Source organism: Cherax quadricarinatus, chromosome 13, assembly GCF_038502225.1.
Source record: "Cherax quadricarinatus isolate ZL_2023a chromosome 13, ASM3850222v1, whole genome shotgun sequence".
Taxonomy (NCBI): domain Eukaryota; kingdom Metazoa; phylum Arthropoda; class Malacostraca; order Decapoda; family Parastacidae; genus Cherax; species Cherax quadricarinatus.
In genome coordinates this window covers 8,366,663-8,394,581 of record NC_091304.1, presented here as the reverse complement: position 1 = coordinate 8,394,581, position 27,919 = coordinate 8,366,663, and the positions used below count along the sequence as shown (strand labels likewise).

Here is a 27,919-nt window from a genome sequence, read left to right as displayed (position 1 = left end):
CAGTTATCACAGAGACCAGTTTTCTGCAGTTATCACAGAGACCAGTTTTCTGCAGTTATCACAGAGACCAGTGTTCTGCAGTTATCACAGAGACCAGTGTTCTGCAGTTATCACAGAGACCAGTTTTCTGCAGTTATCACAGAGACCAGTTTTCTGCAGTTATCACAGAGACCAGTGTTCTGCAGTTATCACAGAAACCAGTTTTCTGCAGTTATCACAGAGACCAGTTTTCTGCAGTTATCACAGAGACCAGTGTTCTGCAGTTATCACAGAGACCAGTGTTCTGCAGTTATCACAGAGACCAGTTTTCTGCAGTTATCACAGAGACCAGTTTTCTGCAGTTATCACAGAGACCAGTGTTCTGCAGTTATCACAGAGACCAGTGTTCTGCAGTTATCACAGAGACCAGTGTTCTGCAGTTATCACAGAGACCAGTGTTCTGCAGTTATCACAGAGACCAGTGTTCTGCAGTTATCACAGAGACCAGTGTTCTGCAGTTATCACAGAGACCAGTGTTCTGCAGTTATCACAGAGACCAGTGTTCTGCAGTTATCACAGAGACCAGTGTTCTGCAGTTATCACAGAGACCAGTGTTCTCTAGTTATCACAGAGACCAGTGTTTTCTAGTTATCACAGAGACCAGTGTTCTCTAGTTATCACAGAGACCAGTGTTCTCTAGTTATCACAGAGACCAGTGTTCTCTAGTTATCACAGAGGCCAGTGTTCTCTAGTTATCACAGAGACCAGTGTTCTGCAGTTATCACAAAGACCAGTGTTTTCTAGTTATCACAGAGACCCGTGTTCTCTAGTTATCACAGAGACCCGTGTTCTCTAGTTATCACAGAGACCAGTGTTCTGCAGTTATCACAGAGACCAGTGTTCTGCAGTTATCACAGAGACCAGTGTTCTGCAGTTATCACAGAGACCAGTGTTCTGCAGTTATCACAGAGACCAGTGTTCTGCAGTTATCACAGAGACCAGTTTTCTGCAGTTATCACAGAGACCAGTTTTCTGCAGTTATCACAGAGACCAGTGTTCTGCAGTTATCACAGAGACCAGTGTTCTGCAGTTATTACAGAGACCAGTGTTCTGCAGTTATCACAGAGACCAGTGTTCTGCAGTTATCACAGAGACCAGTGTTCTGCAGTTATCACAGAGACCAGTTTTCTGCAGTTATCACAGAGACCAGTGTTCTGCAGTTATCACAGAGACCAGTGTTCTGCAGTTATCACAGAGACCAGTGTTCTCTAGTTATCACAGAGACCTGTGTTCTCTAGTTATCACAGAGGCCAGTGTTCTCTAGTTATCACAGAGACCAGTGTTCTGCAGTTATCACAGAGACCAGTGTTCTCTAGTTATCACAGAGACCCGTGTTCTCTAGTTATCACAGAGACCAGTGTTCTCTAGTTATCACAGAGACCAGTGTTCTGCAGTTATCACAGAGACCAGTTTTCTGCAGTTATCACAGAGACCAGTTTTCTACAGTTATCACAGAGACCAGTGTTCTGCAGTTATCATAGAGACCAGTGTTCTCTAGTTATCACAGAGACCAGTGTTCTGCGGTTATCACAGAGACCAGTGTTCTGCAGTTATCACAAAGACCAGTATTCTGCAGTTATCATAGAGACCAGTTTTCTGCAGTTATCATAGAGACCAGTGTTCTCTAGTTATCACAGAGACCAGTGTTCTGCAGTTATCACAGAGACCAGTGTTCTGCAGTTATCACAAAGACCAGTATTCTGCAGTTATCATAGAGACCAGTTTTCTGCAGTTATCATAGAGACCAGTGTTCTCTAGTTATCACAGAGACCAGTGTTCTCTAGTTATCACAGAGACCAGTGTTCTGCAGTTATCATAGAGACCAGTATTCTGCAGTTATCACAGAGACCAGTATTCTGCAGTTATCACAGAGACCAGTGTTCTCTAGTTATCACAGAGACCAGTGTTCTGCAGTTATCACAGAGACCAGTATTCTGCAGTTGTCACAGAGACCAGTGTTCTGCAGTTATCACAGAGACCAGTGTTCTCTAGTTATCACAGAGACCAGTGTTCTGCAGTTATCAAAGAGACCAGTATTCTGCAGTTATCACAGAGACCAGTGTTCTCTAGTTATCATAGAGACCAGTATTCTGCAGTTATCATAGAGACCAGTGTTCTCTAGTTATCATAGAGACCAGTATTCTGCAGTTATCATAGAGACCAGTATTCTGCAGTTATCACATAGCTGCCTTTTTCAATTTACCGGCATTTAATTTTCACATGAAAACCGGTTTTTAAATTTTCCAAATTTCTTCAATAAACTCTGGCAAATTTGACAACTAAAGAGCCTGAGATTAGCGTCAAAATGTCTGTGACGTCGACACAGTGGCAAGACGATCAGGCGAGGAGCTGTATACTGACATCAGTTTCTTTCATGAATCTGAAATTTTACACAGCACCACATCAATGCGAATCTTCCTTTGAACGAAATCCACCATCGCTGAAAGTTTGAAGCCAGTCAAACGAAGCATTCTCCAGCTATACCCTGTAATCCAACACTTTAACACGTATTAACAAAGTAATTTGGTACTTTTTCATCTACACAACCTAAGCTTAAGCAAATAAGAACATAAGAAGAACATAAGAACGAAGGAACACTGCAGAAGGCCTACTGGCCCATGCGAGGCAGGTCCAAGTCTCCTACCGGCTTAAGCCAATGCACCCAACCTAGTCAGGTCAGGTCACATTGACTTAAAGGGAGGAACACGGCAACCGACCTGGTAGCACAAGCTATCAGGTCTAACTCACACCCACCCACATCCACTCATGTATTTATCCAACCTATTTTTAAAGCTACACAACGTTCTGGCCTCTATAACGGTACTTGGGAGTTTGTTCCACTCATCCACAACTCTATTACCAAACCAGTACTTTCCTATAGACTCCCACAATAATACCAACTTACTATATAGGATATACCAGTGTAGAAAGTTTGCCACTGATCACAGTAATCTTCCTGAATTTAACACAGGGGAACCAACATCTGCAGCAGTTTATTTAACACTAACCAGAAAATACCTGCACGTGTCAGTGAAATTTTGAACCCGCTCGGATCTGGCATTCTAAGTTTGTTTACGAAATCCTTGAGAAGAAATATAAAATACTCTCGGTGACTTTAAGATATCCCTTTAGGGATTCCTGAATACCTTTGTTTTCTGCCGAATATGAATGGAAGTAAATACATCTAAATAGACGTGAAACGGGAAGTACGAAACAATATTGAAATTATGGAAGCCGGAAAAGAAGAGAATAATATTGTTGGATTCGTGAGGTCTGAGCGCGGAATACAGGTATCAATCATCACAAGAGGATTCCCTCAGAGGCAGAGGGAGGGATCCGGTGTTGAGGCGGAAACCTCATCTACTGGCTACATATTGATCTGATTGCGTGTTTATCAGAGAAGAAACATCAAAAGAATAAAGACGTGATGAGAATGATGAGTATGTGAGGAGGGGGAGAGAGAGGAGGGAGGAGAATGGGACAGAGAAAGACAGCATCCTCCATGGAGGGACCATCTTGAACGGGGCCTCTAGAAATAGTTACGACACACCAGGGAATGGAAAGTACTAGGTGGAGGTGTCCGATAAATGTCTTTGAATCCTATGGTTGTCCTCTACTCTATCCTGTTCCCTACACCTTTCCTTCCCCTCCTCTCCCATCCTATCCTACTCCATCTTTTCCGAGTCACTATCCTCAAGGTTCCGTTCTTCCACCCTAGTTTACCTTAATTAATAACGCTACTCTCACAGCCTACAGTTTCCTCTCCTCATCTCTTCCTTTTCATCAACCTCAGCCTCCCCCACTTCTCTATCAGTGAACTTTCTCCCTCCCTTCTCTTTCCCTCTCATCCTCTCTTGTCCTCCCCTCCACAAGTTTTTAATTCCCCACACTAATCTTACCACACAGTTTGCCTTATTCTTCTTCATAACATTTGAATTTTTATTTAATGACCTCTCAAGCAGCTTAGCGCGCGCGCGCGTGTGTACTCACCTAGCTGAGGTTGCAGGGGTCGAGTCCTAGCTCCTGGCCCCGCCTCTTCACTGGTCGCTACTGGATCACTCTCCCTGAACCGTGAGCTTTATCATATCTCTACTTAAAGTTATGTATGGATCCTGTGTGTGTGTGTGTGTGTTACAGAAAGGAAGGGGTACGGAAAAGTATTCATCAGAGTGAAGAGTTGAAATCTGTGGGGACAAGTCTTAGTACCGTGGAGGGCGCAGTTAATTTCCTGGAACGGGTAAACTTGTGTCAGCTCTCACGGATAAGCTGTGTTTTCAGTGTTCCTTCTCCTGCCTCGCTCAGTCTGGCCTCCAGTGCCCTCGGAAAATATAAAACATTGCCTTTACTATTTATTTTGGAGAACTGTACACACTTTTTTAATATTTCCGTGAACCGGGGGGGAAGAATGTGACTTTGTATGAGTTCTGTGTGGAGGATTGTACCGAGTCTTCCCCAACGGTAAGTAAACGGTCGCTGCTGCTGCTGGAGTCCGCTGTACCGTAAACGGCTACAACATTCTACAGTAGACACCATGGTGTGTAGCAGCTCACACCGGATGGTTCTTGCTAGTCACCATCAGCGTTAACAACACCAAAGTGTAATATGAGAAAATCCCTCGTCAGGTGATTTCCCTGACGAACGCTTCAACAATTCCACGGTTGAGAGAGGTGCCTCGTGGGAAGTTTCAACAAACTATCCACTTCTGCGGGAAAATCTAAATATGGGAAATTTCTTTGATCAACTGTGTATCCTGCATTCCAGAGTATGTTGTGAATGCGGACCTTCTCAGTGTTGCTTGGGCAGGAAAAGCCAGATATATTGTGGCAAGAAAGAGGCTCGGGCCAGAGGTCCTGAACAAATGAAACAGCTTTAGAAACTAGATAAATTATGGTCGCTAAGCGATCCGAGAAACGTATCCCCAAATTGCATAACCCCAGACCTCTGTACGTCAGTGTAAGAGGAAATATTTGTGCAGAGTGCGGCACAAGTTTCTGATTCCGATAAATATTAGCACTGAAGAATCAGATCGGGTATAGAGAAGTTATCACATGGACACTATCCCGATTTTTTCCAGTATAAATGGCAAATTAGGAGATACACAGTTTTAAACTAATTCATAATTTCCAGTAGGAAGCATCAGCTTCGATAACAAACTAAGCAGGGATTCTCTTGTTATATCATAAAGCCCAACATCCCAAAACACACCAACATATTAAGCCTGAAGCCAGAATTTGAATTAAAAGTTATAAGCGTTAAAAGTTGAAAACACAGGTGAGTTAGAAATTATAACATGAAAATCGTTGTTTCACTTCTGTCATTTTTTCTCTATATAAGAAAAAACTGTAAATTGGGACCAACACAAGATGGTGTTGGTCTCAGTTGTAGTCCAAGATGTGTCCTCTGTAATACTGAACAGACACAATCAAGTCCATGAAGGTGATCCTGAGCCAGGAGGCCATGAAGGTGATCCTGAGCCAGGAGGCCATGAAGGTGATCCTGAGCCAGGAGGCCATGAAGGTGATCCTGAGCCAGGAGGCCATGAACGTGATCTTGAGCCAGGAGGCCATGAAGGTGATCCTGAGTCAGGAGGCCATGAAGGTGATCCTGAGCCAAGAGGCCATGAAGGGGATCCTGAGCCAGGAGGCCATGAAGGTGATCCTGAGCCAGGAGGCCATGAAGGTGATCCTGAGCCAGGAGGCCATGAAGGTGATCCTGAGCCAGGAGGCCATGAAGGTGATCCTGAGCCAGGAGGCCATGAAGGTGATCCTGAGCCAGGAGGCCATGAACGTCAGGCTCTGCCGCCTAGCTAAAACTGTTTGAAAAAACTTGAAGGTAAATGAGGACACACGCCTTGCAGAGCTAAACCTGAAGCATGATGCCAGTAACAAGCTTCAGAAGGACCCAAGCTTGGTGGCCACACTCTCAGAAGAACGCCAACAGTAAGCTTGGTGGCCACACTCACAGAAGAACGTCAACAGTAAGCTTGGTGGCCACACTCTCAGAAGAACGCCAACAGTAAGCTTGGTGGCCACACTCACAGAAGAACGTCAACGGTAAGCTTGGTGGCCAAACTCTCAGAAGAACGCCAACAGTAAGCTTGGTGGCCACACTCACAGAAGAACGTCAACAGTAAGCTTGGTGGCCACACTCTCAGAAGAACGCCAGCAGTAAGCTTGGTGGCCACTGTTACAAAAAACGCGATTCTAAAAGCTTAGAGATCTCCAGTGAATACTAGAAAGGACTGCCCTTCTAGCATCCAGCCTGTTACTGGGTTTTCGTAACAATTAGTCAGTATCCTTGTCCAATTATCCATTAGAATTCAGTATGATTCAATAGTGCTTCAGGATTACAACTGGTAGGCTACTAACTAGAGAAATTAAAATTTAATAAATTTATTAAGTCTAGAGGTATATTATTAAATTAAATTAAATTAATCACAGTAATCAAAGTAATATCACTTCTCTCGAGTACAATATTATTGTGCTGAAAGCACATATCGCATTTATAATTCTTAAGTACCGTCTGGTACATTAACATTTAATAAGATATTACAAATATGTACAAGTGTGTATGTGTGTAAGTGCTCTAAGTAGTTCACTATGTCTCACGACTCGACTAGACTTAAACAAGTGACTGACAAAGTCCTCAAATAAACTAACTTCTTGACCAACTGGCAATCAGAACAGTCTGCTTGAACAATAAAACGACTGATAAGCCGAACAACAATATAACAAGCAACTACGACACAATCAGGAACAAGGAGATAATATAAAGACAGCTAGTAGGGACCATCAGCAGATCTTACACAAAACTCCCATACTACTGAATCTAAGTTCAGCATAAGAAAATCCCCGACTGTGATAATACACAGATACCAGTACAAGTTAGGTCAGAAGCTACAGCTCAGGACCTGAGTTACTCAGAGTGTCTATGAGACTCACAACCTCAGTACAACGTCGAAAATCACCAAGTCTATACAATGTTCTGTGAACAGAGTTCCACAGAACTAACAAGAATAATGAGACAGACAATCTGCCCAACCACCAAGAGAGTCTAGACCAGACTGAATACTTCAGGCGAGGTGAGGACACCCCCCCCCCTCGATCACGTGATAGCTCCGTGGACAGCTGTCGTCCAGCAAGAAGCAGGCAGTCTAACGAGCCACAAGCGATAATTACAGTAGTTAGACAATCAAGACTTGAACTGAGCACATAATATGTTACATCCTACCTAACCAAAGGAAGCTAAGTCAAATAACAATATAAAGCAATACATTTACGATTTAGCTATTATGGCAAATACAAGCAATATAAAATTATATGAAAAGGTAATACACATGTAATATATATACATACATTGCAACCCATTCAGGGGTTGCAACAGCCACACACTCAGAAGAACGTCAACGGTAAGCTTGGTGGCCACACTCTCAGAAGAACGTCAACGGTAAGCTTGGTGGCCACACTCTCAGAACGTCAACAGTAAGCTTGGTGGCCACACTCTCAGAACGTCAACAGTAAGCTTGGTGGCCACACTCTCAGAAGAACGTCAACAGTAAGCTTGGTGGCCACACTCGCAGAAGAACGTCAACAGTAAGCTTGGTGGCCACACTCACAGAAGAATGCCAACAGTAAGCTTGGTGGCCACACTCTCAGAAGAACGTCAACAGTAAGCTTGGTGGCCACACTCACAGAAGAACGTCAACAGTAAGCTTGGTGGCCACACTCTCAGAAGAACGTCAACAGTAAGCTTGGTGGCCACACTCACAGAAGAACGTCAACAGTAAGCTTGGCGGCCACACTTAGAAGAACGTCAACAGTAAGCTTGGTGGCTACACTCTCAGAACGTCAACAGTAAGCTTGGTGGCCACACTCTCAGAAGAACGTCAACAGTAAGCTTGGTGGCCACACTCTCAGAAGAACGTCAACAGTAAGCTTGGCGGCCACACTTAGAAGAACGTCAACAGTAAGCTTGGTGGCCACACTCTCAGAACGTCAACAGTAAGCTTGGTGGCCACACTCTCAGAAGAACGTCAACAGTAAGCTTGGTGGCCACACTCTCAGAAGAACGTCAACAGTAAGCTTGGTGGCCACACTCTCAGAAAAACGTCAACAGTAAGCTTGGTGGCCACACTTTCAGAAGAACGTCAACAGTAAGCTTGGCCACACTCTCAGAAGAACGTCAACAGTAAGCTTGGTGGCCACACTCAGAAAAACGTCAACAGTAAGTTTGGTGGCCACACTCTCCGAAGAACGTCAACAGTAAGCTTGGTGGCCACACTCTCAGTAGAACGTCAACAGTAAGCTTGGTGGCCACACTCTCAGAAGAACGTCAACAGTAAGCTTGGTGGCCACACTCAGAAGAACGCCAACAGTAAGCTTTGTGGCCACACTCAGAAGAACGTCAACAGTAAGATGGGTGGCCACACTCTCAGAAGAACGTCAAGAGTAAGCTTGGTGGCCACACACTCAGAAGAACGTCAACAGTAAGCTTGGTGGCTACACACTCAGAAGAACGTCAACAGTAAGCTTGGTGGCCACACTCTCAGAAGAACGTCAACAGTAAGCTTGGTGGCCACACTCAGAAGAACGTCAACAGTAAGTTTGGTGGCCACACACTCAGAAGTACGTCAACAGTAAGCTTGGTGGCCACACACTCAGAAGAACGTCAACAGTAAGCTTGGTGGCCACACTCAGAAGAACGTCAACAGTAAGTTTGGTGGCCACACTCAGAAAAACGTCAACAGTAAGCTTGGTGGCCACACTCTCAGAAGAACGTCAACAGTAAGCTTGGTGGCCACACTCTCAGTAGAACGTCAACAGTAAGCTTGGTGGCCACACTCTCAGAAGAACGTCAACAGTAAGCTTGGTGGCCACACTCAGAAGAACGCCAACAGTAAGCTTGGTGGCCACACTCAGAAGAACGTCAACAGTAAGCTTGGTGGCCACACTCTTAGAAGAACTTCAACAGTAAGCTTGGTGGCCACACTCTCAGAAGAACGTCAACAGTAAGCTTGGTGGCGACACTCTCAGAAGAACGCCAACAGTAAGCTTGGTGGCCACACTCAGAAGAACGCCAACAGTAAGCTTGCTGGCCACACACTCAGAAGAACGCCAACAGTAAGCTTGGTGGCCACACTCTCAGAAGAACGCCAACAGTAAGCTTGGTGGCCACACTCTCAGAAGAACGCCAACAGTAAGCTTGGTGGCCACACTCTCAGAAGAACGTCAACAGTAAGCTTGGTGGCCACACTCTCAGAAGAACGCCAACAGTAAGCTTGGTGGCCACACTCTCAGAAGAACGCCAACAGTAAGCTTGGTGGCCACACTCTCAGAAGAACGCCAACAGTAAGCTTGGTGGCCACACACTCAGAAGAACGCCAACAGTAAGCTTGGTGGCCACACTCTCAGAAGAACGCCAACAGTAAGCTTGGTGGCCACACTCTCAGAAGAACGCCAACAGTAAGCTTGGTGGCCACACACTCAGAAGAACGCCAACAGTAAGCTTGGTGGCCACACTCTCAGAAGAACGCCAACAGTAAGCTTGGTGGCCACACTCTCAGAAGAACGCCAACAGTAAGCTTGGTGGCCACACTCTCAGAAGAACGCCAACAGTAAGCTTGGTGGCCACACACTCAGAAGAACGCCAACAGTAAGCTTGGTGGCCACACTCTCAGAAGAACGCCAACAGTAAGCTTGGTGGCCACACTCTCAGAAGAACGCCAACAGTAAGCTTGGTGGCCACACTCTCAGAAGAACGCCAACAGTAAGCTTGGTGGCCACACTCTCAGAAGAACGCCAACCCTAAGCTTGGTGTCCACACTCTCAGACGAACGTCAACAGTAAGCTTGGTGGCCACACTCTCAGAAGAACGCCAACAGTAAGCTTGGTGGCCACACTCTCAGAAGAACGCCAACAGTAAGCTTGGTGGCCACACTCAGAAGAACGCCAACAGTAAGCTTGGTGGCCACACACTCAGAAGAACGCCAACAGTAAGCTTGGTGGCCACACTCTCAGAAGAACGCCAACAGTAAGCTTGGTGGCCACACTCTCAGAAGAACGCCAACAGTAAGCTTGGTGGCCACACACTCAGAAGAACGCCAACAGTAAGCTTGGTGGCCACACTCTCAGAAGAACGCCAACAGTAAGCTTGGTGGCCACACACTCAGACGAACGCCAACAGTAAGCTTGGTGGCCACACACTCAGAAGAACGCCAACAGTAAGCTTGGTGGCCACACACTCAGAAGAACGCCAACAGTAAGCTTGGTGGCCACACACTCAGAAGAACGCCAACAGTAAGCTTGGTGGCCACACACTCAGAAGAACGCCAACAGTAAGCTTGGTGGCCACACACTCAGAAGAACGCCAACAGTAAGCTTGGTGGCCACACACTCAGAAGAACGCCAACAGTAAGCTTGGTGGCCACACACTCAGAAGAACGCCAACAGTAAGCTTGGTGGCCACACACTCAGAAGAACGTCAACAGTAAGCTTGGTGGCCACACACTCAGAAGAACGTCAACAGTAAGCTTGGTGGCCACACACTCAGAAGAACGTCAACAGTAAGCTTGGTGGCCACACACTCAGAAGAACGTCAACAGTAAGCTTGGTGGCCACACACTCAGAAGAACGTCAACAGTAAGCTTGGTGGCCACACACTCAGAAGAACGTCAACAGTAAGCTTGGTGGCCACACACTCAGAAGAACGCCAACAGTAAGCTTGGTGGCCACACACTCAGAAGAACGTCAACAGTAAGCTTGGTGGCCACACTCAGAAGAACGTCAACAGTAAGTTTGGTGGCCACACACTCAGAAGTACGTCAACAGTAAGCTTGGTGGCCACACACTCAGAAGAACGTCAACAGTAAGCTTGGTGGCCACACTCAGAAGAACGTCAACAGTAAGCTTGGTGGCCACACTCTTAGAAGAACTTCAACAGTAAGCTTGGTGGCCACACACTCAGAAGAACGTCAACAGTAAGGTTGGTGGCCACACACTCAGAAGAACGTCAACAGTAAGCTTGGTGGCCACACTCAGAAGAACGCCAACAGTAAGCTTGGTGGCCACACTCTCAGAAGAACGTCAACAGTAAGCTTGGTGGCCACACTCTCAGAAGAACGCCGACAGTAAGCTTGGTGGCCACACTCTCAGAAGAACGTCAACAGTAAGCTTGGTGGCCACACACTCAGAAGAACGCCAACAGTAAGCTTGGTGGCCACACACTCAGAAGAACGCCGACAGTAAGCTTGGTGGCCACACTCTCAGAAGAACGTTGTCTATGGATGTATACGCATTATCATCACGTCACATAAATGGTAAATAAAGTAATATTAACTTCCAACTCTGCACAAATACATTTCACATGACAAGTTTCTCAGAGACATCCGAGTCACCTGCAAAATGACATTTTTCCAGCGTTTTATTAGTGTTTATTTAAGGAAAACAAATTTAAGAGTCTAACTTAAATTTAATATTATTTTGTCAGTGGTGGAGAAAGTTTAAGTGTGTGTGTGTGTGTGTGTGTGTGTGTGTGTGTGTGTGTGTGTGTGTGTGTGGGTGTGTGTGTGTGTGTGTGTGTGTGTGTGTGTGTGTGTGTGTGTGTGTTTGTATGTATGTGTGTATGTGTGTGTGTGTGTGTGTGTGTGTGTGTGTGTGTGTGTGTGTGTGTGTGTGTGTGTGTGTGTATGTGTGTGTGTGTGTGTGTGTGTGTGTGTGTGTATGTGTGTGTACTCACCTATTTGTACTCACCTATTTGTGGTTGCAGGGGTCGAGTCCTAGCTCCTGGCCCCGCCTCTTCACCGGTTGCTACTAGACCCTCTCTCTCCCCGCTCCATGAGCTTTATCAAACCTCGTCTTAAAACTGTGTATGGTTCCTGCCTCCACTACGTCATTTTCTAGGCTATTCCACTGCCTTACAACTCTATGACTGAAGAAATACTTCCTACTATCTCTCTGACTCATTTGTGTCTTCAACTTCCAATTGTGGCCTCTTGTTTCTGTGTCCCCTCCCTGGAACATCCTGTCCTTGTCCACCTTGTCTATTCCACGCAGTATTTTATATGTCGTTATCATGTCTCCCCTGACCCTCCTGTCCTCCAGTGTCGTCAGGCCGATTTCCCTTAATCTTTCTTCATAGGACATTCCCCTTAGCTCTGGAACTAACCTTGTTGCAAACCTTTGTACTTTCTCTAGTTTCTTGACGTGCTTTATCAAGTGCGGGTTCCAAACAGGTGCTGCATACTCCAGTATGGGCCTGACATACACGGTGTACAGTGTCTTGAATGATTCCTTACTAAGGTGTCGGAATGCTGTTCTCAGGTTTGCCAGGCGCCCATATGCTGCAGCAGTTATCTGATTGATGTGTGCTTCCGGAGACATGCTCGGTGTTATACTCACCCCAAGATCTTTCTCCTTGAGTGAGGTTTGCAGTCTTTGGCCACCTAGCCTATACTCTGTCTGTGGTCTTCTGTGCCCTTCCCCTATCTTCATGACTTTGCATTTGGCAGGATTAAATTCGAGAAGCCATTTGCTGGACCAGGTGTCCAGTCTGTCCAGGTCTCTTTGAAGTCCTGTGTGTGTGTGTGTGTGTGTGTGTGTGTGTGTGTGTGTGTGTGTATATATGTGTGTGTGTGTGTGTGTGCGAGAGAGAGAGAGAGTCTGTGTCTGTGTTCTTCAAGTCATATCAATCAGTCGAGAAAACTCTCATGTCTTTCTCGAGCTTCTTCATGAGGTTGACCAATTACAAGCCCAAGTTGGCACTGGACTCAAAAATTCATCTTTCCTTTTAATAATTCATAATAATTAATGCGGCAGGATTACGTCTGACAAGTGTATTAAATTAATTTCTACAGCTTCATGTCCACTATTTAGCTAAGTATGGGATGGCTGGTAATTAACGTGGATCAACATTGACGAGGAGATTAGTACCAGTTAGGTAAAGACTTTTTTTATTAAGAGTTTGGCCCCTCAGAACCCCAGAAAGAATATGTCTCTGATATTATCTCGTCAGGGCCTCGTGGAACAACCTCGACATAATGTCTGGTGGCCTGGTGGTTAACGCTCTCGCTTCACACGGCGAGGGCCTGGGTTCGATTCCCAGCCAGAGTAGAAACATTGGACGTGTTTCTTTCCACCTGTTGTCTATGTTCCCCATCAGTAAAATGGGTACCTGGGTGTTAGTCGACTGGTGTGGGTCGCATCCTGGGACACTGACCTAAGGAGGCCTGGTCACAGACCAGGCCGCGGGGGCGTTGACCCCCGGAACTCTCTCCAGGTAAACTCCAGAAACACGTCTATTTCATTGTTTAATGCTTTCATTCATGGGGAAGCGCTAGAACCTTAAGTCGTGTATCGTCCGAAGAATGAGTGGCAATCAAATTTGATACAGAGAAGGGAACGAAACCTCCAATTCATCGAATCAAGAACTCATCAGTATCAAAGCACATTATTTGAACTTATTCCATCTCTCTGTATGGCGGTGATGCTGAGTCACCTCGGTAGCGACGCCTGAGAGCCCTCAGTGTCTCACTTGAAAACATCCTTACCTATTTATCGGCCTAAATATCAGTAGTATTTCCCCTTTCGTCAAAATCTGCTGATTTGTAGCCTATAAACTTAGAAATTGTTTGTTATATTGATCACGTTCCTAATAACAACACATTAATTACGACAGTAAACTGGTACTGATAACAGCAGGTTTTTAAGATAGCTGAAAATTGCTAATAACTTCCCTTCAGGGGAAGGGGGGGGGGTGTTGACACTTTTGAAGTGCTCTTGATCCAAGAAATTTAAGCAACCCTCCTTGGATCAAAATTCACTGTCTCTATTTCCTCTGACAGTGTTTGAACTCTTAGTTTCCTTCACTAGTATAATACAGAAAATAACAATAAGCAATAATAGGCGTAGTATAATTACTTATTAACCATCCTGGTTTAGAGATTTTTTTTTTTTCATTTTTTCCTTTTTTTCATGTGTTTTATTTGAGAGACATTTCTTATTTTCTGTTTCAATATGGTTTTTTAGTCGCAAGTGCCCCTCATTCTCAATTTAAACGTTATCTTACCAACTACCTTAAGTTCTTTGGTTTCCAAGGTTTTCAGACCTTCCCTTCTCAATACCAGGGTCTCGATACCCTTCCTGTGCGGTTTGTACCACTATCCTTCCTGTTTTCAAACACCCTCATCTGCCTTGATGGTTTCTAAGTGTTATCTAGCAAGAGGTGTTAATTTCAGCTGGATGGAGAGGAGTACGGGCCGCACCAGCGAGCCCTGGAAGCTGACGCTTACATCAAGTGGCCCCGGGAGACGACGCAGGAGGCGCTGCTGGCTAATAATGGAGGAAACCTGTCTGACGTCATGCTGGGATATGTGAGTGTGTGTGTGTGTGTGTGTGTGTGTGTTCACCTATTTGTGGATGCTGGGTCGATTCCTGGCCTCGGCACTTAGCTAGTCGCTACTAGGTTCACTCTCCCTCCCTACTCTAAGAGCCTTATCGTACCTCTTCTTAAAGCTATGTATGGGTCTTGCCTCCACTACTTCACTCTCCAGATTGTTCCACTTCCTGACAATCCTAAGGCTGAAGAAATGTTTCCTAACATCCCTATGGCTTATCTGGGTTTTTAACTTCCAGTTGTATCCCTTTGTTGCTGTGTCCCATCTCAAAAACATTCTGGCCCTATCCACTTTGTCATTTCCTCTCAGCATTTTATACGTCGTTATCATGTCCTCCCCCAACCTTCATGTCTTCCAGTGTCGTCAGGTTGAGTGTACTCACCTAGTTGTACTCACCTGGTTGTGGTTGCAGGGATCGAGTCATAGCTCCTGGCCCCGCCTCTTCACTGGCCTCTACTGGGTCACTCTCCCTGCACCGTAAGCTGCATTCAAATTCAAATTCAAATTCAAAGTTTATTCTCTGTAAGGATTACAATGCTGAGTTTACAGAATTTGTGTGGTTTACATGTAGTAAAATAATGATTACAGAGTGTACCACTAGAACACCTAGCATGGCTAGGCATTTCGGGCAGACTTAGTTTAATTCTTAATTTAAAAATATTACAAATTATGACGTAAGTTGGTATTATGGCTAAGTGACTAAATACTAGTTTATGAGTTTAGCAATGTGAATGCTTTTGTTTTGGCACAATAGTTTCAGTATTCGAGTATCACAGGATTCATTATTTTAAGATTGAGATTAATATTTCTGTTTATGGTCAAATGGGTGAGTGAGTGTAAGTGTGAACCACCAGGTGGTATTCGTGTAGTTAGTTGACGGGGTGTATCAGGGAGATAAGATGTTTTCTAATGGTGGTTTTGAAGGTGATGAATGTGTCTGCAGTTCTAGAGTTCTCAGGTAGGGTGTTCCAGATTTTAGGGCCTTTGACATACATTGAATTTTTGTAAAGGTTTAGTCGGACACGGGGAATGTCGTAGAGATGTTTGTGTTATGCCTGTGGGTTCTGTCACAACTATCAAGAAAGCATTTTAGGTCAAGGTTGATATTGGAGTTTAAGGTCCTGTAGATGTAGATTGCACAGTAGTAAGTGTGGATGTACTGAACAAGGAGTAAGTTTAGATCTATGAAGAGTGGGGGGGGTGTGTTGCCAGGGATGGGATTTAGTGATTATTCTTACTGCAGCTTTTTGTTGGGTTATTATTGGCTTTAGGTGTGTTGCTGCAGTTGATCCCCAAGCACAAATAGCATAGGTGAGGTATGGATAAATAAGTGAGTGGTATAGTGTGAGAAGGGCATTTTGCGGCACGTAGTATCGTATCTTGGAGAGGATCCCAACCGTTTTGGATACATTTTTGGTTATGTGTTGGATATGGGTGCTGAAATTCAGGTTGTTGTCAAGGTATAGGCCTAGGAATTTGCCCTCATTATGTCTGGTAATTAGAGTGTTGTCGATCTTAATGTTAATTTGTGCATCTCCTGCTCTACCAAACATAATATAGTAGGTTTTGTCAGTGTTAAGCGTAAGTTTATTGGCTGTCATCCAAGTCGATATTTTGATCAGCTCTTCGTTAACAATGGTGTTGAGGGTGGCAAGATTAGGGTGAGAGATGACATAAGTCGTGTCGTCAGCAAAGAGAATGGGTTTCAGGTGTTGGGATACGTTTGGAAGATCATTGATGTATATGAGGAAGAGCAGGGGACCAAGGACACTTCCCTGCGGAACTCCAGTATCAAGTGGCCGTGTTGTTGATGCTGTGTCTTTAATGGTGACATACTGATACCTATTAGTAAGGTAAGATTTGAAATAAGCAAGCTTTTCTTAGGTTAATAAAAATTCCTAGTGGATATTCCTTATTTTCATACCTCTGCTTAAAGCTATGAATGGATCCTGCCTCCACTACATCGCTTCCCAAACTATTCCACTTCCTGACTACTCTGCAACTGAAGAAATACTTCCTAACATCCCTGTGATTAATCTGTGTCTTCAATTTCCAACTGTGTCCCCTTGTTGCTGTGTCCCATCTCTGGAACATCCTGTCTCTGTCCACCTTGTCAATTCCTCTCAGTACTTTATATGTCGTTATCATGTCCCTCCTATATCTCCTGTCCTCCAGTGTCGCCAGGTCGATTTCTCTTAACCTCTCCTCGTAGGACATACCTCTTAGCTCTGGGACTAATCTTGTTGCAAACCTTTGCACTTTCTCTAGTTTCTTTACGTGCTTGGCTAGGTGTGGGTTCCAAACTGGTGCAGCATACTCCAATATGGGCCTAACGTACACTGTGTGTGTGTGTGTGTGTGTTAATTATTATTGAAATGTACATACTGATATTGATTTAAACACACACACACACACACACACACACACACACACACACACACACCTCTACCACCACCTGTTAAACACCCGTCTCTCTCTCTCTCTCTCTCTCTCTCTCTCTCTCTCTCTCTCTGTTGCAGGTGTGGCCAGACAATAGGACAGCTTTCCCTAACTTCTTCAAGGAGTCAGCTAAGGACTGGTGGGTACAAGAGATCAAGACCTTCTACAACACACTCAAGTTTGATGGACTCTGGATTGTGAGTACAGGTACAGGTGCTCAGAGTACTCAACTCCAAGCATCTTTTATCAAGTTAAAATTAGGATTGACCCTCAGATTTAAAATACTCATACAGAAGAGGAAGGGATGCATCCGTAAGGCAGCTCTAACTCCTTGTATCACGAGCCCTTCAGAGTCAACGAACCTCCCCCTTCCCTCTCCCGCCTACTTGAAGGGTGTGGCGAAATTGTATTATTATTATTATTATTATTATTATTATTATTAATATATCTTCAACGTTGATATTCACTGCAAACTTACGTCACACTCAGGGTTTATGGGATACCTGGGATACATTCCTCAGGTCGCGTAGGCAATGAAATAGATTTAGTTATATTCATGGGGAAGCGTTACACCCGTAAGCATCATGCAACTCTTGAGAAAAGAGAGGTAATTATCTTTGATATGAGTGGATATAGCAACAGGTATTAAATACCGTCTACGGTTTCTGATTCCTAAAGCCGCTATTAAATTAACCAGAGAAGCATATATTCCATTACACTGATAATCTGGCAATTATTAGTAACATAATTCACCTTAACACCAAAATGATTGTTATAGCTCCGGAGGCTTGACGAAGGTTAATTAATATGTGGTGGCTGGCGTGACTGTGGGTATGACTGGAGTGTTACTGGATGTCCAGAAGGATGTGGAGTGGTGTACTAGATGTCACTGAGGGAAGACCTAGGATTATGTTCCTGTTGGGTACTGACTGGTCTAGCTTTTGTTGCGGCAGTCGATGCATAACTCCTGGTCCCTGTGTGAGTGGGTACACCCACCTATTTGTGCTGGCGGAAGTCGCGTCCTGACCCCTACCTCGTATATTGTGTTTGTGTGAGACTTTAAACTCTGAACATTTGCCGACCAAAACACACTTTTTTCAGTCTATAATTACCTATAAACATCATGATAATATATAATGATCCACACTTACTTTAAAAAAAGTTATGTAATGACTGCCATCCAAAATCCAAAATGCGGAAATTGCCTGGACCGAACATTGGATACCATAATCTGTATTTCAATTATCTTGATGCAAGTGTTTCATGTCACTGTCAATGGGAGTTTACATGCACGGAAAATACAGGAGACTATTCTCCGCATTTTTAGGTATTAGAGTAATGGTGGAGTATAGTGTAAAAAGAGTGGATAGAAGGACTAGCCATCCTCTCATTCCCGCAGGACATGAACGAACCCGCCAACTTCGGCACTAACGAACCCAAGCCGTGGAACTGGCCCGAGGACCGCGAACCCTGGAGTCTCTCCTGCCCGAACTCCATCTGGGACGACCCTCCCTACGTCACTAGTAAGTTCGTCATGCTGGGTAGGCCGTGTAGTGGTAGTAATGAAGAATTAGACACATGTGCAACATCTAGGTATCTTCATTGTAGACGTTTCGCCATCCAGTGGCTTCGTCAATACTAATTCAAGGACATAATGGGAAGACTGTAGAACTGTATACAAGAGAAGAGGTAATCAGTCCCTCAGTTTTGGTGTTGGTAAAGAGCACCGTAGTCTTCAAGACTACGGTATTGTATACGATACATGTACAACAGTGGTAGTATGTTAGTGTGGTGCTGGTCGTAGCAGTAGTAGTAGTAGTAGTAGTAAGAGGAGGAGGAGGAGGAACGAGGTTGTTGGCTTATCAGTGATGTATGTTTGATCTTGGTTGTTCTTTTGCTTTCCTATTTTTTTTTTTAGTGTAAAGAACTCTTAGTGATGTAAAGTAAAAGGACACAAGTGCAACTAATGTGACATTTATTGTGGCAACGTTTCGCTCTCCAGGAGCTTTATCAAGCTTGATAAAGCTCCTGGAGAGCGAAACGTTGCCACAATAAATGTCACATTAGTTGCACTTGTGTCCTTTTACTTTACATATTGTCGGTAATTCTACCAACTTTATTACAACTCTTAGTGATCTCCCAGGTTAGAACACTGAGTGATCTCCCAGGCTAGAGCACAGAGTGGCCTCCCAGGTCAACTCTCAAATCTTCCTGTCTAAATGACACCTTGAAAAAGATTCCGTTCACCTGAACGGTCGTTCTCTCGATTAATTACAATCGTGGAACAGCGCCAACCCCGTGTGCGTTATGCAGCGCTTTTGAAAAGAGGGCTAAAAAAAAAAAATGAATTAATTCAAGGGAGAGGATGTACAGCTACACAGCCTCACCATTCAGTCGAGATCGATGGTGAAATATGTCGAAAAAAAAAATTACCGCTGCGTTAAACGAAGGGCAGCTGTAGTTGGTACTGGAACATAACAGCCCCATAGACGATTTTTATCATTCTCTTGCTTTATTATCTCTGTGATTATTTTTTAGCTTTAGTTAAGTGAATACTGTTTATTTGGTGCAGAGGCAGCGTCACACGGGCCAAGCAAGAGGATGTCTGACAAGACACTATGTCTCGCTGCCTCCCTCGACACCTACCGTCACTACGATGTTCATAACCTCTATGGCTGGGCCCAGACACAGCCAACCCACAGGTGAGGCAGCGAGTGGTGTGAGGTGTGGCAGTAAGTGGTGTGAGGTGTGGCAGCGAGTGGTGTGAGGTGTGGCAGCGAGTGGTGTGAGGTGTGGCAGCGAGTGGTGTGAGGTGGGATGGAGGGGTGGAAAGTGTCGCGAAGGGGAAGAGAGTGAAGTTGTGTGGAGGAGGTGGGAAGTACAGATGTGTTCAGTGTATGGTAATACACAGATAACCGGAATGTAGGAAAGAGAAAAGCTTATAACCATATTTTGGTCCGACTTGGACTATTTACAAGTCACACTAACACACGAAGGTGAGGGAGCCAGCATATATAGGGAGAGGAGAAACAGGACGGAACAAAGAGAAAGAACGAAGAAATTGAGGAAGCAGTGGTAGATATAATGCTGGTAGTGACAGAAGTGGTAATGGTAGTAGGGGGGAGTAGTAGTAGACAGAAAGGGGAGTGAAGCGAGGCAATAGTAGTAGTAATAGTAGTAGTCGTTAGTGTAGGGGTATAAGGTGGTGGACCTGAGGGAGACGAATGTACGTATAAGAGACGATCGATTTTTAATACGTTAAGTTACTCTCTAGGAATCCAAACCTACATTTTATGCACCTGTATACACAATACACGTGCATACAATGTTAACTGTTAGCTTTGGTAAGGTGTGAGGAGTCACGTCAGACGTGATCATAAATGATGTAGGCCAGGTTACTCACCATGCTGGCCTCGCTGGCCTCGCTGGCCTCGCTGGCCTCGCTGGCCTCGCTGGCCTCGCTGACCTCGCTGGCCTCTTCCATTGTGTGCGGTGTAATCCTTATGTGTAGGGCCAGTCAGGACCATGTAGGGCCAGCCAGGACCATGTAGGGCCAGCCAGAGCCATGTAGGGCTAGCTAGGACGATGTAGGACCAGCCAGAGCCATGTAGGGCCAACCAGGACCTTGTAGGACCGGCCAGGGCCATGTAGGGACAGCAACGACCATGCAGTGCCGGCCAGGACCATGAAGGGCCAGCCAGGACCATGAAGGGCCAGCCAAGACCATGCAGGGGCCAGCCAGGACCATGTAGGGCCAGGCAGAAACCATGCAGGGCCAGCCAAGATCAAGTAGGGCCAGCCAGGACCATGCATGGTTGACCACGCAGTCAACAAGGTTGCCAGACAAGGCTTCCTGGCCTCCGAGCAAACGTTGCCAGGCCAGGAAAACCCTCGAAGCCGATATGAGGTAAGACTGGCCAAGGCCAAGTGACCATTGACTTATCGGTTAGACTGAGCGATTTGAGTGCTTTCCTCGAGGCCCTTCAAGGTCTCTCAGTCCGAGGAAACAGAGCTGCACTTCCCTGGATCAAATATGATCACAATATAACCACTTCCCAATCACCAAGGCGCGTGACTCCTAAAGGTTTAACGCTTCCCCAATACAATATTAATTATTATTATGATTATTATTATTATTATTATTATTATTATTATTATTATTATTATTATTATTATTATTATTATTATTATTATTATTATTATTATTATTAATTTTCACTATTCTCTGCTGCCAGGGCGGTCCAGGAGGCGTCAGGAAAGCGAGGTCTAGTGGTGTCCCGGTCCAGCTTCCCTGGGAGTGGCAGGTGGACCGCTCACTGGCTGGGTGACAACCGGTCCAACTGGACCGACATGGCTCACTCTATCATAGGTCAGTGCTTGTGGGTAGCGTGGGACTGTGCGGTCACCGGGGTCGTCCACAGTCACGGGTTGGCGCTAACAGTCACAGGTTGCCGCTAACACAGTCATGGGTTGGCGCTAACACAGTCACGGGTTGGCACTAACAGTCACGGGTTGGTGCTAACACAGTCACAGGTTGGCACTAACACAGTCACGGGTTGGCGCTAACAGCCACGGGTTGGCGCTAACACAGTCACGGGTTGGCGCAGTCACGGGTTGGCGCTAACACAGTCACGGGTTGGCGCTAACATAGTCACGGGTTGGCGCTAACACAGTCACGGGTTGGCGCTAACATAGTCACGGGTTGGCGCTAACACAGTCACAGGTTGGCGCTAACACAGTCACAGGTTGGCGCTAACACAGTCACAGGTTGGCGCTAACACAGTCACAGGTTGGCACTAACACAGTCACAGGTTGGCGCTAACACAGTCACAGGTTGGTGCTAACACAGTCATGGGTTGGCGCTAACACAGTCACAGATTGGCGCTAACACAGTCACGGGTTGGTGCTAACACAGTCACAGGTTGGCACTAACACAGTCACGGGTTGGCACTAACACAGTCACAGGTTGGCACTAACACAGTCACGGGTTGGCACTAACACAGTCACGGGTTGGCACTAACACAGTCACGGGTTGGCACTAACACAGTCACGGGTTGGCACTAACACAGTCACGGGTTGGCACTAACACAGTCACAGGTTGGCACTAACACAGTTACAGGTTGGCACTAACACAGGGTTCCAACACAGTCAGGGGGTTAATCAAAAGTCAGGGTTGGCACAAAAAGCACGGGCGGGGCACAACACAGCACGGGCTGGCACTAACACAGTCACGGGGCGGAAAGCCTTGTAAGGGCAGACAGCCCCCCGGAAGACAAAATATAAGATTAAAAAGAAAAAGAGGTAGCTAAAACTTCCGGGAACAAGAGTTTCACCCTTTCACGGCCCCTTTCATTTTAAAAGGGTTTATAAGGACTGTAATATTATTTTAAAATATTAATGAGAGAAAGAGAAGGGAAATGAGATGGTCCTAACCATGAGGAACCCGGGGTTAAATAAAGGAGGGCAATTGAACCGGAGGAAATTTATCAGATTGACCATGAAGAACCAAAACTTGCAAACAAGAGGCCAGGAAGCCAGCACTTTTCCCGATCCGCAATGCCGACAAAAGGTGCAAGATTCTGCACTGGGCACAAGATGTCACACTTGAATAGGTTTTTTCAAGCCTCCCCCGCTTCATTTTCGATTTTTTGGAGAGTGGGGAAAAGAGAAACCTATTTTTGCCTGCCCCACTGATAGATCTTATTTCAGCAGAGCCCAACGAAAGGATGGGGGTTTACTTTTTTGAAACCAAAATTTATTTTCTCCACCCGAGGACAGCCCTCTCGGGGCCCTTCATGGTGAGGGGCCTGGTCTGAGGAATTGCCCCGGCCCCCTGACTGAACCCACTACCCCAACCCCCCCTTCCCCCTTCCCCATCCTCCCCATCCTCCCATCCCCCTTTTCTTTCCCCCTCCTCCCACCCCCCCTTTCCCCTCTTCCTTTTTTTGGCCCTTTTTTGGGATTTTTCCCAAAAGGCCTTTTTGGTAGGGGGACCAGGGTTCATCTCATTTGTTGAGGTTCTGGGGGGCAGTTTGCCGGAATCTGATCGCCGGGGGATATCCCATCCCTCCCTGTATCTCAGAGAGTGGCTTTGTTTTTTCAAGACAGGTTTCTCTGGGCCCCCTTTTCGATCGGGGGGGTGATAAGGAGGTATGCTTGTGGGGAATTGGTGCCTCTCTTTGCCCACCAAGGTAGTCGCAGGTGAGGTTGCTTCCGGATTCAGTTTACTGGCATGAGGGGTGGAGGGCAGGGGTTCCATGCTGCATCCCCCTACTTGGTTGAGGCCCTCTGGGCGGGGGAATTTCTGGCCCCTTTTCTTTCCCCTCCTAGAACTTTTCCCTCCCAGCCCTTTTTTTATTCTTTTATTTTTATTTTCTTTTTTCTTTTTTTTTTCTTAAAAAAAAGAAAGAAGTAATAAACCACAGCCCTAGTCCAAAACCCTTTTCCCCCGGCCCCTTTGATACCCACCTGCTCTGGACCCCGCCATTTTTTGACCATTTTGACACCTCATCCCCTTTTACCTCTTGCCAGTGCTGTTTCCCCCCCACTTGGTATGGGGGCCCATTGACTTTGATTTATCTGACCTCCGCCTTTTTGACTTGTTTTCTGGCCTCCCCCAGGGTGGGGGCATTTTCCCGCCTTTTTCCACGCGCCCAAAACCCTGGCCCCACCCCTTTAAATGCCAACACAGTTACCTGCGGGGATGATATTCTCCATTTCGCCTTCCCAAAAACGATCAACCCCCCCCCACTTTCCCCCCGGTCAGACGAAAAAGGACAAATTTTCATTTAGACCGATTCTACCGTTTATTTTTCCGACCAGTATTGGGGACCTTGCCAGTTGGTAAAGATTTTTTTTCATCCCTTTTAAGGGGGTACATGCATCATCACTGACAGAATGCCCCGCCATGATCTTTTTTTTCTTTCCCTAGATACTGTTCCGCCATTGAAAACATCATTCCTAAATTTGTTGGACGTATTCTGCCCATCCCAGGAAAAAAATTTGACATGGGCAAACATTCTTGAACGTAACCCCCGACCCCCAACATCGGGGAATTTTAGTTTTCCGCCCGGGGAGAGATACCTGAAATGGGCTCTTTTAACTTTAAGGGGAACCCCACTTTGGGTGGCAGGACATCGGTTACAAGTTAAAAGGGAACCCCACACCTCAGCATGTAAAAATTGCCAGGCATCCAAAAAAGGCAGACCAAACCAAAAGCCCAGTCTGTGCCGGGACCATTCTAATACGCGGAACACCCCTTTGTCTTAATTGCCCGGAGGTCCCCCCTTCGACTCCCCCCGTCTTTTTAAATAAAACCGCCCCCAAAACAGAAGGTCCTCATATGGAAAAGCCATCCCCTCGGGGGGGGAACTCCCGTTTTTTTATTCCTGTTTAAAACTTTCCCCATTTCGGGGGGTCCCATCTTCTGCAGCCTCCTGTGGTTACCTCCCCAAGTCACCCCACTAATTGCGTCCGGGCCGAGCCCCTACTTCAACGCCCACTGTTCCCCTTTTTTGGCTTCCGCCCAGATGATGAGACCCCAGCACCCCCCAACGCCCTTTCTTTTTCAGAAGTAAAAAAAAAGGCCCTTTTAACCCCCCTTTCCCCTACTTCCACCCCCTCTTTTTCCCTTTCCCTTCTTTTACCGGGTTCTTCCCCCCCACTGGCTCTGTTAAATGTAGAGGTTCACCTCCTTTATACCCCTCCCCTTTTCCCCCCCCAGGCTTCCTTCTCCACCTCCCGGGTTTTCCCCTTTTTTTTCCCCCTTCCAACTTCTCCATTTCCCCCTCCCCCCTTTGCCCCCACTTGGAAAGCCCATTCCCACCCAAATTTTTTACTCATCCCCCCCTACCATTCCAAATTTTTCCCCCAACGTCTCTGAACCCAACACTTGAAGAAACTCAATAAGGAGAGACCAAAATAATGACACTGATCCACCCTCTGCCCCTTTTCTCCCTCCCTCCATCTAAGAACCCCCTTTCTTAAAGCGACCATTCCTTCGCTTTAACCTTCCCACCTCGCATGGGGACTTTTCAAACCCCCTTCAGCCCAGGCCCCTCCAGGATTTCAAGTATCTTTCCCCAAAGCAATCATGGCCATTTACAGTGGAATTGAGCCTCAGGTAATGGGGATTGAGACTGTTTCCCTTTTTTTTGGGAACCAAAATTACATTTCGTTATCTCCCCATTTTAGACTATAATTTATTGTTTTCCCGATCCTTTCCTGAGGGGCCCTTTAATGAAAGTGTTTTCTTTACGAAAATTTTCCGTACCATCAGCATTTGTTTGTTTGAGTACAAAAGCCCGCATCCACTTGAAGGTGGTATACGCCTGTTTTTTTAATCTCTCTCCTCTCGGGAAATTTTTCTTTCCCGGAACTTTCTTTTTTATTCCCACCACTGATTCACTTGGGATTTTAATCCCCAAATTTCCCTTTGGGTTCACGTGATTCCCTGGTTTTCGTTAGAGGTTTTCCCCCCCCTCCATGTTTTAAATAAGGTACTACACCCTTTTTTACCTCGACTCACACCTTTGCATCGATACTCAGTCTGCTCTTCCTCCACCGTTTGACTTCATTTGGCCCCTTTTTTGGATTTACATGACGGGATTTTTCCCCAACATTCTTACTTCCCTTCATTTCACCACTTTCGATCCCACACGGGGCAATTTGACGGGCAAATTAAACCCTTTTATCACACCAATGTTTTTAGAGGTTTTCCCCTTTGTACCCCATTTATGGGTTTTTCACCCTTTTTTGTCCCCCTAACGCTTTAATTGTATACCCCAAACTCGGGACTGAAAGGGGCCTTTTTGGGCTCTGGGCCGGATAGCCAAAAGCCACAAGGGACAGAACCACGGGGAGACTTCTGATTTTTTGGGCACGTATCTCACCGGAGGAAAAGACTTCTGGTGAGATTTTTCCCCCCCATCCCCTGCCCTATGAGTGCAGGGGGAAAAAAAAAAAACTGAGTGGTAAATTTTCCAGACCACCCCCTTCTGGGGGCCTGGGGATATAGCAAACCCCCTGATGTTTCCAATGAAATTTGGGAACCCCTTTGTATTTGGACCCCTCATGCCCCCCCCTTTTTTTCCTCAAAGTTTTTGAGAGAGCACCCTGACTTTTTTTTTTTTCAGAGAAGAAAGGAAAATGCCTTATACTTAAGAACTGGGGGCAACACCGCTTGCCGATCATCGGGAGCTGGGCCCACGACACACTGTGCACAAAATTTTCATCAGCGCCCTCACCCAACCCACAACTTTTTTTCAAAAGCCCCTTTCCCCGGTAAAACCCTTTTTCCTTTCCCCAAAAACCCGGGATTTACATGAAGCCTCCCACTATTGTCCCATTTTTTACCAGTGCAGTTTGGGATGAAACGCCTGAAAAGTTTTTGGTATTTAGAGACACACAACAGTCTCTCCACTTCAATATGGCTTTAAGGGAGTTTACCAAACCACACGCGATAGGCGTAATGCCCTTTAACCCCCAGATTCCATTTTTTGACCTTTGGAACAAGAACAACTTGGGGGTTAATATTTTGCCGCCCACCCTTTTTTCGAGGCATCACCATCCTTCCAAGAACTTTTTTAAATGAAGGCATTTCCGGTTTGTTAATAATTGCCTCCCCCACTTATCCAAGCTGAAGGTGCTCGGGGGTGTGTTCTAAACAAAATTTTTCTCCTTCATAATGAGGCCCCTAGTTTCCATCACCCTTTTTTGATGACTTCCCCCGCAGGGTTTTCCTCATTAAGTTTTTTTCCACAGCCACGGGTTTTCCCAAATTCCCCGCACATGGGTTTAAATTTTCCAGCACTAAAACCCCCCAAATTACTTTCACAGACGCTCTGTCATCTCCGACATCCCTTTTTACCCCTTTTTCTCCGTATCCCCGAACGTGATAACCAAGGGGTTTTTTTGGGGGTTTCCGCCCCTTCCCCCTTGAACCGTAAGGGGTTTTAAAACCCGCTTCCCTTGTCGAAAGAAACCCCTTTTCCTTTTTTTTAAAATTAACCTTCCCCATTTTTCCTTTATTTTCCCCCGGCCCCGGGATTTTTTAAATTTGGGGCCCCCCCTTTTGCCTACCCTTTTTTCCCGTACGCCCCCGATTCCGAATCCTTCCATTTATAGAATGGACTGATATTAGTAGACATTTTTTTTTGTTCGCCCCGCCTCCGCCTTCTCTCTTCCCATTTGTCTTGTCTTTTTCAATTACCACCTTTTTATGTTCATGAGCATCTCATTTTCCCCACCCCTGGGGAAATTCCAGTGTTCGAGCGTCTTTCCTCTCCCTTGCCTGAAAGCCCCCCTGTCTACGGGCGCCCCGCCCTTTTTTGACCACTTCCACCCCATTCTCGTGCCATTGCGGGAAAAGATGGCTCAAACTTCTGAGGCAGGATCGCAGTGTTTCCGGGCAGCATCAACAAGGGGGATTTTATCTTCGGCAGTATTTTTATCGAATTGTATGCCATCCTTTCAGCACTTATCCGACATCTTTCTAGATCATTTGTGGGTTTTCTCCCGACTCCCTTTTGTGCTTTACAGGCTATACAGTTTTATACACCCACCCCCCCTCCGATTCAACTTTTACGCCACATCTTTCTAAGATGATATTGTTTTTGTTGGGCCCTTTATGTTGATCTCATTGACTTTTTGACAACAACTGACTTCACAAATTTTGATACCTTCAGCCCTTTTTACTTCAATCTCTTGCTACCCCCGTACTATCCCCTGCCCCGCTGTTTTCTGTAACCTACTGATCATCCCTACTCCCTTCTGCCACCCAATACCCTCGCTTCCTTCCCTACCCTGCAGTGCTGTATAGCCCTTGTGGCTTAGCGCTTCTTTTAGATTATAATAATAATAATCCGAGGACAGCGAGAAATGAGCTTCTACACAACAAGACGGGCAGCAAGCAGCAACTTCACTCTGGCTGTATCACTATGTCTGAGATCATTTATTCCCAGGATGACTCTAGTTTGGAACATGTTCGTACCGCATAATGATATGTAGATAAATGGTTCAGAGAACCGACAAGTTGATATGTGTAAGATAAGT

The 27,919-nt window shown here is 45.8% G+C and overlaps 1 protein-coding gene across 6 annotated transcripts in view; it reads left to right on the top strand.

Annotated features, from left to right (window-relative positions):
- Positions 1–27,919, top strand: part of LOC128688623 (maltase-glucoamylase) — a 157,563-nt gene that overhangs the window by 94,700 nt on the left and 34,944 nt on the right. For 4 of the 6 annotated variants that reach the window (XM_053776534.2, XM_053776532.2, XM_053776531.2 and 1 more), the window contains 5 exons: positions 14,270–14,404; positions 16,948–17,064; positions 18,267–18,390; positions 19,440–19,569; positions 21,103–21,236. In XM_053776534.2, the coding sequence (XP_053632509.2) occupies positions 14,270–14,404; positions 16,948–17,064; positions 18,267–18,390; positions 19,440–19,569; positions 21,103–21,236 (640 nt within the window). The remainder of the gene's footprint in view (positions 1–14,269; positions 14,405–16,947; positions 17,065–18,266; positions 18,391–19,439; positions 19,570–21,102; positions 21,237–27,919) is intronic. The other 2 variants (XM_070084448.1, XM_053776533.2) reach the window with 2 other exon arrangements.